An 18,789-nucleotide genomic window follows, 5' to 3' on the forward strand; every position below is an offset into this window, starting at 1 on the left:
ATAGAGCAAACATTCCTCAGAGTCATTTGACACTTTCACCTATATAATGTCATTTCATTTTCACTAAAAGCATTGCATTAGTGCCGCAATGTCAGAAATGACATTTAGTTTAGACACTTCGGTGCGGCTGAAGCACAGACGCACTGTTTAAAATGTTATCACATCTCATTTGTTCAGCATCAGCGTTCTCCGAGAGATACCTTGGCATGCCATTACGGGATGACAGCAGATATCAGGTACGTGCTTACTTCCTCCTCTTGCTTGCCATTGATCTTGTTTAGGACTTTGAAAGCAGCTGTAACATCACTGACAGTCCTCCTAAAGTTAAGCTCCCACCGTTACTGAATGTCGCTGCTATCAAAGTCAGAGGTAGCGGGGCTTTGCCTTCTTTTCTGCCTTCTTAATGCTCTGTAGGATATTGTCACTCATTTCTCTGTGGTAACCGAGCGCCCCAGCATTTTAGATCACGTCATTTTGTGAAGTGCTATAAAGGCTTGTCTGGCTCTTTCTGGTCTCCTGCACAGAGTCGATGTTTAGTTATCACAGGTGTTTTCTGCAGAGATGAGAAATACTAGAAAGGAGTTTTTTGAAAGCATAGTGTGATTGCTCAAATAATGCATCTGTCCAGCTGTTTACAGTGTAATGAGGCTTTGCATCGCACATTCATCCATACTCAGGAATCATAACGGTCCCCAGTCTGTTTCTAGATATGTTAAGTACACATGAAGTAGTGTTTTCTCTTGAAAAATGATACTTTTGCTTAGTCTAATACACAAGTAAAAAAAAAACTGGACCAAGGGTAGCCAGCAACAACATTAATACAGTGCCCGCCATCTGGTGGTGGTATTGCAGTAAAACAGCAGGTGAGTTTCCATTAACTTCCAAATTGTGCAAATAGTGCAGCAGATAACTGAAACAATCCTCCAAATGGTGATGGAAGCACCAAATTCAGCACAAATACTCCTTCAACATTATGCTTATAAAAAACTGACTGGCCACTTGAATTTTCAATAGGTGGCCGGTAGGGATCAATTGAAGAATTTCACAGGGGTTAAAATTTTAAAACACTCCAATCATATTGAAACCTATACCATATTATTTGTATGATCATAAATATTCCAAAAAGGTATAGTTTGCACTCACTATGACTGAATGTTATGGTGTTATGGCGTAAAAACAGCAAGAATGGCTTTTTGTATTATTTGCATCCTTTGTAGTGGGGCGGCATAGCAAAACAATTGTTCATTTTGTGATAAAAGCATGGCATTTGACACACATATTCTAAATTAACTAATGTTTATTTTCAGATATGGAGCCATCCTGAAGCTGACCTCTGAGCTACAGGAGTCAATAAAGAATTACATAGGGGTCAAAATTTTAAAATGTTCCAATCATGTTGAAAACTATACCACATTATTTGTCTGATCATAACAATTCCAAAAATGTATAGTTTGGACTATTTATGACTGAATGTTCTGGAGTTATGGGGTGAAAATGGCAAAAAAAATAGTGACAAAGATCCGTATAGGTTGACCTAATGGGATTAATAAATGGAATAGTTTTGACTATGTTGACTGCTTGGTCACTAAAGAAAATGTCAAACAATGTCTAGGTCCACTGGATTCTATAACATGTGACATGTTACCCTGTAAGGTGATAACTAAGCATGACATATTCCTTTCTAAAAACCTGTTAACACCAAAATTGGAGCAGCTTTAACTTTTGACCCCTGTACAAACTGAAATTGACCATTGTCACCATTCTTGCTGTTTTTACCCCATAACCTTCAGTCAAAGATAGTCCAAACTATAATTTTTATCTATACCTTAACTATACCTTTACCACAAATAATGTGGTATAGTTTTCAATATGTTTGGAGCGTTTTTAAATTTTTACCCATGTGTAAATTCTTCAGTTGACCTGAACTTGGCCGCCTACTGAAAATTCAAGTGGCCAATCATTTTTTTTTTTTGTTTGAAAGAGTAATGTCTAAGGGGTATTTCTGCCAAATGTGGTGCTTGTATCACCATTTGCAAGATTACTCAAAAATATTCTGTTATCTTCTGCACTAAAATTGAAGTTGTGAATCTAAAATATGGTAAATGGAAACACGTATTAAAAACCCCTCAAATATCATAAAAGTGTTTTTACGCTTACATGAGGTGATTTTTCCAGGCAATTCACAAAAGCCTTTTTTAGGAAAAGTGTAATGGAAACACTTTTTCACTGTTACAGGTCACATGATGTACAGAAAGCATTGTTTGACTTGATAAAAGTTACAGTTCTATCAGCATAACTTTAGTGGATTTATAGTTCTCACGAGAAACTCGCTAAAATAACAATTATCACAAGAACACAGTACCCAGAAAGTCACATTTTATCAGTTCATGAAAACACTGTCAATTCAGAATCCTGCTCTGTCAACATTCTGAAAATACCGCTAAACTTTTAGTGCAAATCTATAATATAATAAACCAGTGAAAAATCTGTGAAAATCTGTAAGTTTTGTCAAATTTAAGCATTTATTTGTGATTCACTCTCATCAGTATCATCGCCTTGCTCAGGTTAGCCTATGAAAAGTATATAAATAATAATAGCACAATATAATTGTTATTCAAACTACAGCTGTGATAAAACTACAACTTAGAAATAAATCAAAGTCCAGTGTTCCCAGATTCAAACATGTTCCTACGTGTCCATTAGCTTGGAAATAGAATTTGAATGTTTACGCAGCTTTAGCTCCATCTTCAGTTTGTGCCAAATTCATATTCCCCTTCTAGTGCTATTGTAATTCATCCCGCTTAGAATTTAAGAACATTTCTGCTTCTTATAGAGCTTTCAATGTTTTTCAACCATTACAGTTCTTCTCAGACTGTACCTCCATTCATGCAGTCATGTAGTCTAAAACTCTATGTAAAACAGGTGAATAAAAGCTGCTGAGGCCCAATCCCAATACTTTCCCTTCACCTTATCACTTCACACTTTCCACATGAATGTCCAAAATGAAGGTTAAGGTAGAATATTGGGACTCGGTCTAAACCCGTAAGTCAGGGTGGTTTTGCGGGGAAACAGTGGAAGAAAATACACAGAGTGTAAAGCGACTGTACACCTTTAATAGGTCCCTGAAGGAAGTGTTTTTTATCATTCAAAACCCTGCAACTGGCCTGAATGGTTTTGCTGCTCTAGTTTGAAATCAGATGTAACATAATACCAGCCAATGTATTTGATGCAAACACATCTGGTGTGTTTTTATTGTGCTCCTTTGTGCCAGAAGGTAGCACATCTGTCAGTCAATTTCCCTGCTCTTTCTGATTTTATTACAGTTTTCCAGCGTGCTGCAGAATGTTCAGGCATTTAGGGAGCAGACGCTGATGCTGGTGCACGGCACAGCAGATGGTAAGAGAAAATAAATGGTGACAGAATGAAAATACTGTGTCTGTGGTGCATCACTGCTGAGCAAAGTGAAGCACGCAATCCCTAAAGGTAATGAATCAAATGGATTGTAATCAAAAGATAAAAAGAAAGTGGGTTATCTAAATTCATGTCGGGGTTACCAGAGGAAAGCATTCAGACGAAGCATTGCTGAGGCACTTCCATCCATTCCCTGTCTGTTCTGTCAGAGTGCGATTATTTCTTCGTTCTTTAGGATTCAGGTTGAATTTTGCTGACGTGTTTTGTTTCTTTTCTTACAGCTAATGTTCACTTTCAGCATACTGCTGAGCTTGTCAAGAACCTGGTGAAAGTTGGAGCAAACTACTCAATGCAGGTGTGCACAGCAGAGACAACGCCAGAGCAAGTAGCCCAGAGTACATCTGTAAATTATTTAAACTAGGACCGCAATAATAATCCATGAATGTAACTTGGGTGTTATGCTACTGCAGTAGCACTATATTTAGATTATAAAATCAAATGTATCCAATCTTCATGAGTCCTACTGGAGAACAGAAGCTGGCAAATAATATTTGGGAATCGTCCTGGTTCAAGGTTCACTGAAAAATCAATGGTATGGCTTCACCTTGTTAACAAGTTGAATGGTAAATGGACTGCATTTATATAGCGCTTTTCCATCTGCATCAGACGCTCAAAGCGCTTTACAAATAATGCCTCACATTCACCCCGATGTGAGGGTGCTGCCATACAAGGTGCTCACTACACACCGGGAGCAATGGGGGATTAAGGACCTTGTCCAAGGGCCCTTAGTGATTTTCCAGTCAGGCTGGAATTTGAGCCGAAGATCTTCTGGTCTCAAGCCCAATGCCTTAACCACAAGACCATCACCTCGCCCAAGGTACCTTGGAAGACAGGTTTCTAAGTCTAAGGTTCCCTTTTTCTTATAGGAATCAATGACCCGTTCACACTTTGATAAGCCCAGCATAAGTTGCTTACTGCTGACCAGCACTGAGGTCCACCAGATGCTGCAGGAGCTAAGTCGACATCAGTCAGCCAACGCTGATGTTTGTTGTAGTCCCAGAAACATTTTCAACATTAAAATCTTTGACGTTCATGCTAAAATGGCGGTCACCTCTACTGCTTTGTTGCCCTCTGCTGGACTCTGCTGGCCAACATCAGAGTCTTGACTGGATGCAACACCTCCTCTGGATCCTTTGGAAATGAAGAAATATGCAGAAATATTAAGAAAAGTGAAGGAATATGTTAAACCTGTCTTGACAACGGACCAGGAGAAAGTGACACAAATGCAGAGTGGCGTTGAGTTTATATTGAAAATGTCATGTAATGTCTCAAATATTGAATTGACGATGAGCTCTGTGAAGTCACGCTGCTGCTCCAAGGAGTGCACTAGCAATGCGCCTGCCCATCGACGGAGGTTAATCTGCATCCCGTGTGAGTCAGTGGGCCATTGCCAAATGTCAAGGTCCACCAGTACAACAGCTACATCAACCTGCATTCGAGACAGGAAATTTGGACCCCTGTAGCGCACCTTCGTCTGTCACAGAGATTTTTGTGAATACGCTACATTAGCCAGTGTCAGCCACTTCACATTATAGTGTGAATGGGCATTGGAGCGTGACAGAATTTGGGTAACATTACTGACGAGACAGAATATCCAAAAGTGTCATTTATGGCCCCATTTATCTGAAAGAACTGTCAATCACACTGCTGAACACGCCTCTTAATATTTTGTGGAAAGAAATTTCAAAATTGTGAGGAAGGTTAAATTTTTTTTGGCTGCAGTTAGGATAAATAAAACTGATCTACTCAAGCAAGGACATTTTTGGCCAACATCTGTTGGAATTCTTTTTGATACCCCTCTCCAACAAACATCTGGGGTGTATAGACTCACACGATCTGTCCATCTGATTTTTTTTTTTTTTTTTAAGCACAGCTTCTTCTAAAGTGGTCGGTGGAGTTCAGTCAAACACATCACAAATGATTAACGACTCCTAATATACTATAATACATGCAAGCAACTCGTATGGGAGTGGGTGGGGGTGTGTTTTCTCCAGTTACCTCTTTCAAGTAAGGTCAACATTTTGATGTTTTTGTTGTTTTCTTTACCCACCAGATCTATCCAGATGAGGGCCACTTCCTGTCACAGCAGAGTCGCCTGCATCTCTACGCCACGCTGACCAGTTTTTACAGGGATTGTCTGAAGGAGGAGCTATTACCGTTGCCTGATGAAGAGGATGATGAGGAAGAGTAGGCAGAAGGCTTTGATGGTCAACCTTCAACAGAGCTTGGAGAATTTTCCCAAAATCCATCAAGGCCTTTTGCATTTGGACCAATAACCAGATGTTGATTGGACAGAGGTGTAAATGCTCTGTTTGTGTGTGTGTGTGTGTGTGTGCGCGTGTGAGTAAAACTGGATTTACATGTGATGAAGGTAACTGAAGGACACATTTTGATGACAGTGACACTTGCCTGGACTTGAGGTGGGACCTGGCTTTGGGCATAAAGTGTCCACAGTGGTGGGACGGTCCCCTTGTTGGCAAAGCACAGAAATCTGCCTTCATCACTGGCAGGACATTCGGACTAAATCACCCGCACTTACTGAGTGCATGGTTCTTCTTCCTCCTTTCTGCTTCACTCATTATCCCACATTAATCTCTCGTGGTAGCACTTGGGATGAAACCACACAGATGTACACTTTGACCTCACCTCTCCTTTGGTTGTGCCGCTGTAGCAGGAACTGTTAGTCAGCTGCAGAAATCCGTAGAATGTTAAATCACATGATTCACTGCAGCCAAGCTGATCACGAATAAGTGCAATTCTTGCTGACACGATCCTCCATCACTCACTCAAAATGAAAATGGTCTTTGTAGGTCACATTTTATTGTACAGAAGTGTTGTGTAGACATGTTTGATGCCTTATGAGGTTCAATATTATTTACTGGTAGAGGTAGTCATTCATGTTAGCCTGTTTCAACTCAGGTTGTCCAGATACAGCAGCGCATATTCAGCTTACTCTTTAAAACAGCTACAACTTGGGCTGCAGCTAATGATTATTTTCATAAACGATGAATGCACCAATATTTTTTATGATTAATTAAATGACCAAATGCACTGCCCCCTTAGAGAGTGAGCAGACTTAAACCGGCCACACATGATAGGATTGTGCATTGTGTCTGCATCACACATGAATGCATGTCGTATTGCAGTGTGTATTTTGTAACTGCAGTAGCATGATTTAATTGGAAACTGGTAACTGGATTTAGAACATGCTTGAAAGAACCATGTCTCACAGTTCATCTTAGAAATTTCAAATTTAATTTTTACTTTTATATATATATATATATATATATATATATATATATATATATATATATATACGAGGGCTGTCCATAAAGTATAGGTCCTTATTATTTTTTTCAAAAACTATATGGATTTCATTCATATGTTTTTAGGTCAGACATGCTTGAACCCTTGTGCGCATGCGTGAGTTTTTTCACGCCTGTCGGTGACGTCATTCGCCTGTGAGCACTCCTTGTGGGAGGAGTCGTCCAGCCCCTCGTCAGAATTCCTTTGTCTGAGAAGTTGCTGAGAGACTGGCGCTTTGTTTGATCAAAATTTTTTCTAAACCTGTGAGGCACATCGAAGTGGACACGGTTCGAAAAATTAAGCTGGTTTTCGGTGAAAACTTTAACGGCTGATGAGAGATTTTGAGGTGATACTGTCGCTTTAAGGACTTCCCACGGTGCGAGACGTCGTGCAGCGCTCCCAGGCGCTGTCGTCAGCCTGTTTCAAGCTGAAAACCTCCACATTTCAGGCTCTATTGATCCAGGACATCGTGAGAGAACATAGAAGTTTCAGAAGAAGTCGGTTTCAGCATTTTATCCGGATATTCCACTGTTAAAGGAGATTTTTTTAATGAAAGACATGCGGGCAGATTGCAGCGTCGGCTCGCAGCCGCCGCGACGCTCCGCCACAGGAAAAACACCTCCGTTGGAAGCCTTAAGGACAAGTTGGAACATGTCCGGCTGCGTCCCGACGCGCGGACCCGTCCGCACGTCTTTCATTAAAAAAATCTCCTTTAACAGTGGAATATCCGGATAAAATGCTGAAGGTTTTCAGCTTGAAACAGGCTGACGACGGCGCCTGGGAGTGCTGTGGGACGTCTCGCACCGTGGGAAGTCCTTAAAGCGACAGTATCACCTGAAAATCTCTCATCAGCCGTTAAATTTTTCACCAAAAACCAGCTTAATTTTTCGAACCGTGTCCACTTCGATGTGCCTCACAGGTTTAGAAAAAATTTTGATCAAACAAAGCGCCAGTCTCTCAGCAACTTCTCAGACAAAGGAATTCCGACGAGGGGCTGGACGACTCCTCCCACAAGGAGTGCTCACAGGCGAATGACGTCACCGACAGGCGTGGAAAAACTCACACATGCGCACGAGGGTTCAAGCATGTCTGATGTAAAAACATATGAATGAAATCCATATAGTTTTTGAAAAAAATAAAAAGGACCTATACTTTACGGACAGCCCTCGTTGTGGTTAGTGTTTCACGCTAAGTGTTCCATTAGCGTGTTTCACACTAATTTCACGCTAAGTGTTCCATTAGCATGAAATTTTTGTTGTATCTGTTTTGTGTTATTGCTGTTGTACTCACACTAGCGGCAACGGTGCTTAGCTTAAAAACAAACAGCGGCTTGACGATGTCCAGATTCGCTGGGTATTTGACGGGAAGGCTGGATGCGCTGCGGTGGGGGAAGGGGGTTCCTGTGAAAAGCAACGTTTGCCGGAGACAGAGCCACACAGGCCGTGTTGGCTCTTGTCAAAGCTCTGGGCTTACATGGGGCCACTGGGGCACAGCATGCTCCATCAGATGACAACTGGGTGAGACCAGGCATCTCAGCCTCGCTACTGCTCGCTACTGAGCTTTGGTGGACTATTTTAGGCATTATATAAAACAAATAATTAATTGCTGAGTTGAATGCAAAATTTCATCTTTCAATGTATGAAATATTTGTATGAAAAAAACATTAATTATTTCTTTGTATATATATATATATATATATATATATATATATATATATTTTTTTTTTTTTTTTTTTTTTTTTTTTTTTAACCATATCTGTGCACTAGACCAGCCCTGGCTGAGGATTAGCCCACTGATTAAAGTTGGTTAAACGCCCACCGAAAAGTGTTATTTTTTATTAAATTTTTCTAAATGCCCACCCTTAAAAAAAAAAAAAACACAAAAAATAATATTTTTGTTACTCCAATACTTCATGAAAAGCAAAAAATATTGACCTTTCACAATATTTTTCTTGGTGCCTTACCTGTGAGGACATCATCAGTGTGCACTGGTAGTGGAATCAAAGTTTATGTTGAAATGTACTCTTTTGTGCAAGAAAACGGGGACTTTTCCAGGACAATGGCGAGCTTAGTGAGGGTTAAGACAGAATTCTGCTGTGGGGGTTTTTATTCTGCCAACATGAGAAAACAGCATAAAGGTGACTGGTCCACTGGCAAGCTACAAACAAGAAAAGGACTAATCAACTATCCAGAAAGTTCTGTGTGTGATGTCCGCTCAAAGTTTTGAGCATGTATATAACTTTCCGGTGGACTCGCTAGACATCAGCTGTAATGAATGAGAAAAGGATTTGTACAGTACAGATTTTGAACAGATTTGTACAGAAACAGCCAGAAATGGGTGAGTTGTGATTTTATTCTTTATTTGTGTTGAAAAATCAGTCATTTTATTAAAATGGGGAGTCTGACCAATCTAAAATTTGGCTGCGCTTGTGCACTGCACACCCCCGCTTCAGGCAGAATTTTGTGCGGAATGCCAATGGCACACTCTGATGTGTGAATACGGTGTGTGTATATATATATATATATATATATATATATATATATATATATACACACACACACACACCGTATTCACCCAAGCATCAGCCCATCTCTTTTTTGAAGAAAGTTGGTTAAGTGCCTAACCTAAATGAAATTATAAAGAACACTTTTAATGAATGAGAAAGGACAAAAAGTGGACACAGGTAAGTTATTTGTGATTTATTTTTGTTCGTAATGAAATCAGACATTTTATTGAAATGGGTATTCTGATGAACGTAATATTGGCCATGCTCGTGCATCGACCCACCTCCTCTTCAAGCAAAATTTGGTATGCCCTGGGCATGCTGTGTGTGTGTGTGTGTGTCATCATGATGTGGCCAGCTTCTGTTATTTGCATTTGCTCACTCATATTGTTCACTCAGAATCACTGTATCATATCAAACTGACCTTGTAAACAGCATAAAGTTAGCTGGTCACTGATAGATAATCTCTTACTAATACCGGTTTCTTCTTCCAGCAAGCCTAAAGGACATTAACATTTTTAAAACGGTCACTATTCATCACACGTTTTATAATATATGAAGCGTTAAGACACTTTGTATGTTTTGGTGCATTGGTGCAAATCATGCATGCACATTTCTGGTGCAGAATAGTGTACCTCCACAAGATGAATGGAATTAGAAGAATTAATGCAGAAAACCTGACTCGGGTATTCTTATTACTATATTTGGGAATTAATGCAGCCCTCATTATAATGTCAGCTGTTGTCACATAGTCAATAAGTCATGAATTTCACATGAGGATAATGAACACTGTTCATGTCACGACTTACGTTTGAGGTCACACTTCACATTCCTTCATCTTAATGTTATTTCATTTTTTTTTTTCTTTAAAAAAATTGCTTTACTGAAAACGTGATGAAGTCTTTAAAAATGGTGTGAGAGCTTTTACCGGTGTCTTCACCCTATTCAAGAAGGTTCATCACGTCAGACAACTTCTGTATTTAAAGATATTCTGAAATTTTAGTAAGAAGAAGAAAAACTAAAACTGCTACATATTGGAAATGACTGAAATGTGGTGTTTTAAGATGGACATTTTTAGTGTCAGTAAGATGTTTGCATGTCTACAGAGAATGTGTCAAGTGTTGCCACATTTTGTACAGTACAATAAAGCAGAGTGTGTACATAAATATATTTTTGAGATGTCACATCTCATAGAAAGTTTAGTCTACAGGGATGGATTAATTTGACCTAAATGTCTTGTATCGTTTTATTGATTTTACATTTTCTTTTCAGCAGTTGATTTTCCTCTTATATGGATTTTGTAATGCTTGTTCTTGTTCTTTTTGCTGTTTTAAAAGGGATGGGGCAGGGTTCAAAGTCTGGGATTATTGTGATTGTCCTCTAGTGATGATTATAAATAAAAACATTCAAAAAAATAATGACTATATTATCGTGATGGATGTTGCAGCAGAGGTTCGCATCAGCATCAGTTGTTTCCAGCATCGATTGAGTCAGAGGATGAATAATCCAATCATCGTCCTCACACTTTACAATTAGGTGTCTTTGTTCCTTCACCTTTGGACTCGTATTAAAGAGCGGAGATGTTGTGTTGTGGCCTCAGGATGCCAGCCGTAATGATTCAGCAGCCAGGATCTACTTGTTTAGAGCCATCGTTGTCACGGCATCAACACTGTGTCTGCATTCATTAATCAGAGTGCACACTTTGCCGGCCTTAATGGTCGAGCAGATGTCGACTCTGCAGAAGGACAGAAACTCTTAAATCTTTTTACTGCAGGAGCTGAGCAAACGCCGATGAATTCGATCAGCATATATGAGCCTCTTAATCCCACCGTGATAGAGTTACCATTCCATAACCTTTTTGGTTTTAGCAGAAAATCTATGAAAATAATGTGATTTATGTATTATTTGATCGCTTATACAGCGTGAGAAAAGGAGAAGACCTTACAAAAGATTTTGAATTTCCCCACCGTGCTAATGCAATAAAAATATGCAGATGGTTTATGCAAATAGCAAAGCAACATCAAAACTTGCATGGACATCCACCTGGGATCTCCATTTCAAAACAGCTTTTTAACCATCGCAAAGTTCAAGATGGCCAATATTTCCAAGAATAATTACAATTTTTGTCATATATTTAAGCATTTCAATATTCAGAGGAACCATCTTAATTTTTTTGTTTTTATTAAATCATTTTTTTGGGGCAGCATGGTGGAATACTGGTTAGCACTGTTACCTCACAGCGAGAACGTTGTGGGATCACATCCCACCTGTGGCCTTTCCGTGTGCAGTTTGCATGGGTGTGCTCCAGTTTCCTCCCACATCTAAAGACATGCTAGTTAGGTGAATTGGAAACTTTGTAATTGTCCAGGTCCCCCTTGCAAAAAATATCTCAAGCTCAATGGGACTAACCATTTTAACCACCGTTAAAGTATTTTTTTTCTCATCCATTTATTAAAGATTACATACAACTTTGCCTTTGGACTGACTCTGGGGAAAGTTCCAGTGACTGCAGGGGAAATCCTCCTGCCGGTTGGTAAAACCACAAGCCGGGATCCTTTTGAGGTTATGTAAGACCGACATGGCAACGTCTGGGGTGGTATCTGTCAAGCTTATGGGACTCGTCAACAGAACCCTGTTCTTTACCCCTTTAATCCTGAATTTCAAATCAGGGTGTGTTTTGAAACATCACAGTAATTTCTTGAAACATCTTTGCCCATACTTGGTGTACATTCATTATGGCCGTCATCTGTGCCAGATTTGAAATTGGGATCCAATTTTTGAACTGCATAAAAATTTCATCTCGATTCTCAAAATTGTTGAGAGTACATGGTGACTTCCAGGTAGTCGTCGTCTTAACGGCTTCAAACGTGTTCTATCTTCTACAAACGGGACATTTGTAGTGACTATGGCTTGAAGTCTGTTTGATCGTGCACCATCAGGGTAAAAATTTGAAGCTGAAGCAGCATTTGTTGCAGTTTTTCAGAGCCTTTCTTTCATTTTTGGGTGGGTTGCCAGGTCTGCACTTTATAAGTCAGCTTGTTTCAACCCATTTTACATTTTTTTGGTCTGCGGGCCAATCATTGTAGAATGGTGCCCTATGGAATAGCCCTGTTAAGGTACCTTGACACTTGCACAAATTTGATCCGAGCGCTGGCACACAATCTGCCGTGCCAGAGAGTAAACTCACTGTAAACTGTTGGAAATTGTGCGGACTGCGTGCAAGTGCACAAAGAAGGTTTTGAAATGTACAAAATACCTGGCACGCATTCATTTTGTGAACTACACGTGATCATTGCACAAACAATTAAAAAACACTGAGTGTCACTCCGAGTCAGAGTGTCAGCAAATCACAGCGCAGCTCATCTGAACAATTATGACAAGCTGTAAAATCTATCATAAATATAATTTTACAGATAAAAAGGAATGAAAATGCAACTGTTTTACCAAGCCATTACAATATAAATACAAATACATATACAAATAATTACTTTTTAGACAATTCCAAATGCGTTCTCCAAGTCATATATATATATATATACAGTAGTGTTCAGAATAATAGTAGTGCTATGTGACTAAAAAGATTAATCCAGGTTTTGAGTATATTTCTTATTGTTACATGGGAAACAAGGTACCAGTAGATTCAGTAGATCCTCACAAATCCAACAAGACCAAGCATTCATGATAAGCACACTCTTAAGGCTATGAAATTGGGCTATTAGTAAAAAAAAGTAGAAAAGGGGGCATTCACAATAATAGTACAAACTCAAAACTTCTTCGTCTTTCGGCTGTTCCCGTTAGGGGTCGCCACAGCAGATCAATCGTTTCCATCTCACCCTGTCCTCTGTATCTTCCTCTGTCACACCAACCACCTGCATGTCCTCTCTCAGCACATCCATGAACCTCCTCTTTGGTCTCCCTCTTCTCCTCCTGCCTGGTGGCTCCATCCTCAGCATCCTTCTCCCTATATACCCTGGGTCCCTCCTCTGCACATGTCCAAACCATCTCAATCTCACCTCTCTGACTTTGTCTCCAAACCGTCCCACCTGAGCTGTCCCTCTGATATGTCCATTCCTAATCTTGTCCATTCTTGTCACTCCCAAAGAGAATCTCAACATCTTCAGCTCTGCCACCTCCAGCTCTGCCTCCTGTCTTTTTGTTAGTGCCACTGTCTCTAAACCATACAACATAGCTGGTCTCACTACTGTTTTGTAAACTTTCCCCTTCACTCTTGCTGATATTCTTCGGTCACAAATCACTCCTGCCACCTTTCTCCACCCACTCCACCCTGCCTGCACTCTCTACCACACTCTCCATTACTTTGAACAGTTGACCCCAAATATTTAAACTCATCTACTTTCACCACTTCTACTCCTTGTAACTGCACTATTCCACTGGGCTCGCTCTCATTCACGCACATGTACTCACGCACATGTACTCAGTCTTGCTTCTACTGACTTTCATTCCCCTTCTCTCCAAAGCATATCTCCACTTCTCCAGACTAGACTCAACTTGCTCTCTACTCTCACTACAGATCACAATGTCATCTGCAAGCATCATAGTCCATGGGGACTCCTGTCTGATCTCATCTGTCAACCTGTCCATCACCACTGCAAACAAGAAAGGACTCAGAGCTGATCCTTGGTGTAATCCCACCTCCACCTTGAATGAGTCTGTCATTCTGACTGCGCATCTCACCGCTGTCACACTATTCTTGTACATGTCCTGCACTACCCTAACATACTTCTCTGCCACTCCAGACTTCCTCATACAATGCCACAACTCTTCTCTTGGCACCCTATGATAAGCTTTTTCTAAGTCCACAAACACACAATGTAACTCTTTCTGTCCTTCTCTGTACTTTTCCAACAGTATTCTCAGAGCAAACATTGCATCTGTAGTGCTCTTTCTCGGCATGAAACCATATTGCTGCTCACAGATCTTCACCTGTTTTCTAAGCCTAGCTTCTACTACTCTTTCCCATAACTTCATGCTGTGGCTGATCAGCTTTATGCCTCTGTAGTTACTGCAGCTCTGCACATCACCCTTGTTCTTGAAAATAGGAACCAGCACACTTCGTCTCCACTACTCAGGCATCCTCTCACTTTCCAAGATTTTATTAAACAATCTGGTTAGAAACTCTACTGCCATCTCTCCTAGACATTTCCATGCCTCCATTGAAATGTCATCTGGACCAACTGCCTTTCCACTCTTCATCCTCTTCATAGCAGCCCTCACTTCTTCCTTGCTAATCTCTTTTACTTCCTGATTTACTCTGACTACATCATCCAGCCTTTTCTCTCGCTACAAACTCAAAACTATTATGTTCAAACTGCTTTTTTAGCAATCCCGTGAATCACTAAACTAGTATTTAGTTGTATAACCACAGTTTTTCATGATTTCTTCACATCTGCAAGGCATTCATTTTGTTGGTTTGGAACCCAGATTTTGCTCATTTAATAGTTTAATAGTGTGCTTGGGGTCATTGTGATAAAACTGAAGTTATTGTACTTGGCCCCACATATCTTAGAAATATGGTGTCTAACCAGATCCTTACTCTGGATGGCATTACCCTGACCTCTAGTAATACTGTGAGAAATCTTGGCGTCATTTTTGATCGGGATATGTCCTTCAATGTGCATATTAAGCAAATATGTAGGACTGCTTTTTTACATTTACGCAATATCTCTAAAATTAGAAAGGTCTTGTCTCAGAGTGATGCTGAAAAACTAATTCATGCATTTATTTCCTCTAGGCTGGACTATTGTAATTCATTATTATCAGGTTGTCCTAAAAGTTCCCTGAAAAGCCTTCAGTTAATTCAAAATGCTGCAGCTAGAGTACTGACAGGGACTAGAAGGAGAGAGCATATTTCACCCATATTGGCCTCTCTTCATTGGCTTCCTGTTAATTCTAGAATAGAATTTAAAATTCTTCTTCTTACTTATAAGCTTTTGAATAATCAGGTCCCATCTTATCTTATGGACCTCATAGTACCATATCACCCCAATAGAGCGCTTCGCTCTCAGACTGCAGGCTTATTTGTAGTTCCTAGGGTTTGTAAGAGTAGAATGGGAGGCAGAGCCTTCAGCTTTCAGGCTCCTCTCCTGTGGAACCAGCTCCCAATTCGGATCAGGGAGACAGACACCCTCTCTACTTTTAAGATTAGGCTTAAAACTTTCCTTTTTGATAAAGCTTATAGTTAGGGCTGGATCAGGTGACCCTGAACCATCCCTTAGTTATGCTGCTATAGACTTAGACTGCTGGGGGGTTCCCATGATGCACTGACTGTTTCTTTCTCTTTTTGCTCTGTATGCACCACTCTGCATTTAATCATTAGTGATTGATCTCTGCTCCCCTTCACAGCATGTCTTTTTCCTGGTTCTCTCCCTCAGCCCCAACCAGTCCCAGCAGAAGACTGCCCCTGCCTGAGCCTGGTTCTGCTGGAGGTTTCTTCCTGTTAAAAGGGAGTTTTTCCTTCCCACTGTCGCCAAGTGCTTGCTCACAGGGGGTCGTTTTGACCATTGGGGTTTTTCTGTAATTATTGTATGCACTTGCCTTACAATATAAAGCGCCTTGGGGCAACTGTTTGTTGTGATTTGGCGCTATATAAATAAAATGGATTTGATTTGATTGTCTTGTTGAAACACCCATTTCAAGGGCATCTCCTTTTCAGCATAAGGCAACATGACCTCTTCAAGTATTCTGACATATCCAAACTGATCCATGATACCTGGTATGTGATATAGAGGCCCAACACCATAGTAGGAGAAACATGCCCATATCATGATGCTTGCACCACCATGCTTCACTGTCTTCACTGTGAACTGTGGCTTGAATTCAGAGTTTGGGGGTTGTCTCACAAACTGTCTATGGCCCTTGGACCCAAAAAGAACAGTTTTACTCTCATCAGTCTGCAAAATATTCCTCCATTTCTCTTTAGGCCAGTTGATGTGTTCTTTGGCAAATTGTAACCTCTTCTGCACGTCTTTTATTTGACAGAGGGACTTTGCGGGGGATTCTTGCAAATAAATTAGCTTCACACAGGCATCTTCTGTCACAGCACTTACAGGTAACTCCAGACTGTCTTTGATCATCCTAGAGCTGATCAGTGGGTGAGCCTTTGCCATTCTGGTTATTCTTCTATCCATTTTGATGGTTGTTTTCCGTTTTCTTCCACACGTCTCTGTTTTTTTTTGTCCATTTTAAAGCATTGGAGATCATTGTAGATGAACAGCCTCTAATTTTTTGCACCTGCGTATAAGTTTTCCCCTCTCCAATCAACTTTTTAATCAAAATACGCTGTTCTTCTGAACAATGTCTTGAACATCCCATTTTCCTCAGGCTTTCAAAGAGAAAAGCATGTTCAACAGGTGCTGGCTTCATCCTTAAATAGGGGACATCTGATTCACACCTGTTTGTTTCACAAAACTGACAAACTCACTGACTGAATGCCACACTACTATTATTGTGAACACCCCCTTTTCTACTTTTTTACTAATAGCCCAATTTCATAGCCTTAAGAGTGTGCATATCATGAATGCTTGGTCTTGTTGGATTTGTGAGAATCTACTGAATCTACTGGTACCTTGTTTCCCATGTAACAATAAGAAATATACTCAAAACCTGGATTAATCTTTTTAGTCACATAGCACTGCTATTATTCTGAACACTACTGTATATATCATGAATGATATTCACGTTTTGTGAGACCCGTGTTGACCTTGTGGAAGATATTTTTTCAGTATTCACGTTTTGCATTTAACGGCTTGCTGATAATTCATGATTTGCAGCTAATTCACGTTTTGGGAGTTAACACGGCCTATGATGATGTTTTGAAATTCTTATTTTTATATATCAAACATCTTTTTTCTTTTTTGTATTATTATTTACTTACCTGTTTATTTAAAAAAAAAAATTTGCTATGTTTTTATTTTTGCTATTTTTTTAAAAGCATTTTCAATCAATCACTCAAAATTTGTTGGGAAAGTGTAGGAACACGGACCCACAACAGGGGGCGCAAATGAACGGACAATGGAGTAAGTCAAAATAACAACGCTTTACTGTTGTGAATGTGCACAACGAATACAACCAATTACAGAAATGGACAACAGTCAATTCACAAAAGTGTCGTGTGGGCAGGCTCGAAGATAGGAGACGCCTCTCCAAGGTAAGACCGGAACCACACGGCTTCCTCCGCCACAGGACCCCGGGAATACTGGAGCCGCCAAGTCCCGAACTCCCAGGTGGCCACTGCCTCCACGTGTCGGACCTGGTACTGCTGGCGAGGAACAAAGAACAGTTAGATGGAGGCGCGTTTGCACCCAGAACTCCGAACAGCAGGAAAGGTACCTCCACCTCTCGTTGGAACAGTAATCCAATAAACTAGCTCAATCCAAAAATATGTACTCTGTTTGCTTCGATATGTTACCTCTCCGGTAGAAACGATATCTCGGCGATGAGGTGGAGATGCCGTCCTGCTGATATACCCCACTGATGATTGCCGTCAGCTGTCTCAGGTGATGGGTGACAGCTGTCACCGAGGCTGCTCCCGTGAGGCGGCGGCGCCCTCTGGTGCCTGGAGCCCGCACTCCAGGCAGGGCTCCCTCTGGTGGTGGTGGGCCAGCAGTACCTCCTCTTCAGCGGCCCACACAACAAAAATTTATTTATATAGCCCTTTCCATAACCCAAAGGGTGACCAAAATGCATCAGTCAGATAAAAAAAACCTAAAGAATAATTTAAGACAATATACAAATTTAAAACAGACACATCAAGAAAAATAAACATCCAAATTATTTGCAGATAAGAACCGAATAAAATGTCAGTGCTGCTGATTGTGCAAAGCCATTCTAAAAAGGAAGGTTTTTAATTTAGATTTAAAAAGACCCAGATCAGTGATGGCGCAGATTTTGTTTGTATCATTTTAAAAGATTACAGAAGTAACTAATTTATTTTTATTTAAGTTGTGCACAGTTATAATAATAGAGTTATGTTGTAGTTGGGTGAGTTAAAACGCACCCAACCACAATGTAATCCTATTATAATATCCATGTCATCCTTTATACTCTACATAAAATGTTCAAGAGATGTGGATGTTTTGGATACTTGAACACACATTATATCACACTGTGCATAAAGTTTGTATACTATACGTTCTGCCTCAGAGTGTGGCAGAAGAGTCTATACTTGTTGTTCTGTAGCTAAAAATAAATAGCAAATTTCAAAATAAAATATACAGGAAATATAAATCTCATTCAAGAAACAACCTGAAGTAAAACAGCTCTTATTCATCGGCTTATGAAATGAAAGTTGAGTGGCATGTTTCTCCTTCTGAAGCTTGATGAACCACCATCAGGACAACTAGACTGTCAGATATCAGCAGTAAATAAATAATAAAGATGCCACACAGATTACAGCTTTGACATGAACATGCAAGTTAAAGCTCACTTCCCATTTGATCAATTCATGTTCTGTCAAACAAACATTAAAGCTGCACGGCCTTTCAAATATC

The 18,789-nt window shown here is 40.1% G+C and overlaps 1 protein-coding gene across 2 annotated transcripts in view; it reads left to right on the top strand.

Moving 5' to 3' along the window:
* LOC117524075 (inactive dipeptidyl peptidase 10-like) overlaps positions 1-6,541 on the top strand; it is a 643,233-nt gene extending 636,692 nt beyond the window's left edge. The window contains exons 23-26 of one of the 2 annotated variants that reach the window (XM_034185800.1): positions 178-236; positions 3,324-3,396; positions 3,693-3,766; positions 5,525-6,541. In XM_034185800.1, the coding sequence (XP_034041691.1) occupies positions 178-236; positions 3,324-3,396; positions 3,693-3,766; positions 5,525-5,662 (344 nt within the window). In that variant the 3' untranslated portion in view covers positions 5,663-6,541. The remainder of the gene's footprint in view (positions 1-177; positions 237-3,323; positions 3,397-3,692; positions 3,767-5,524) is intronic. The other variant, XM_034185801.1, reaches the window with a different exon arrangement.
* The last annotated feature ends 12,248 nt before the right edge of the window (positions 6,542-18,789 follow it).

This window comes from Thalassophryne amazonica, chromosome 14 (assembly GCF_902500255.1).
Source record: "Thalassophryne amazonica chromosome 14, fThaAma1.1, whole genome shotgun sequence".
Classification (NCBI taxonomy): domain Eukaryota; kingdom Metazoa; phylum Chordata; class Actinopteri; order Batrachoidiformes; family Batrachoididae; genus Thalassophryne; species Thalassophryne amazonica.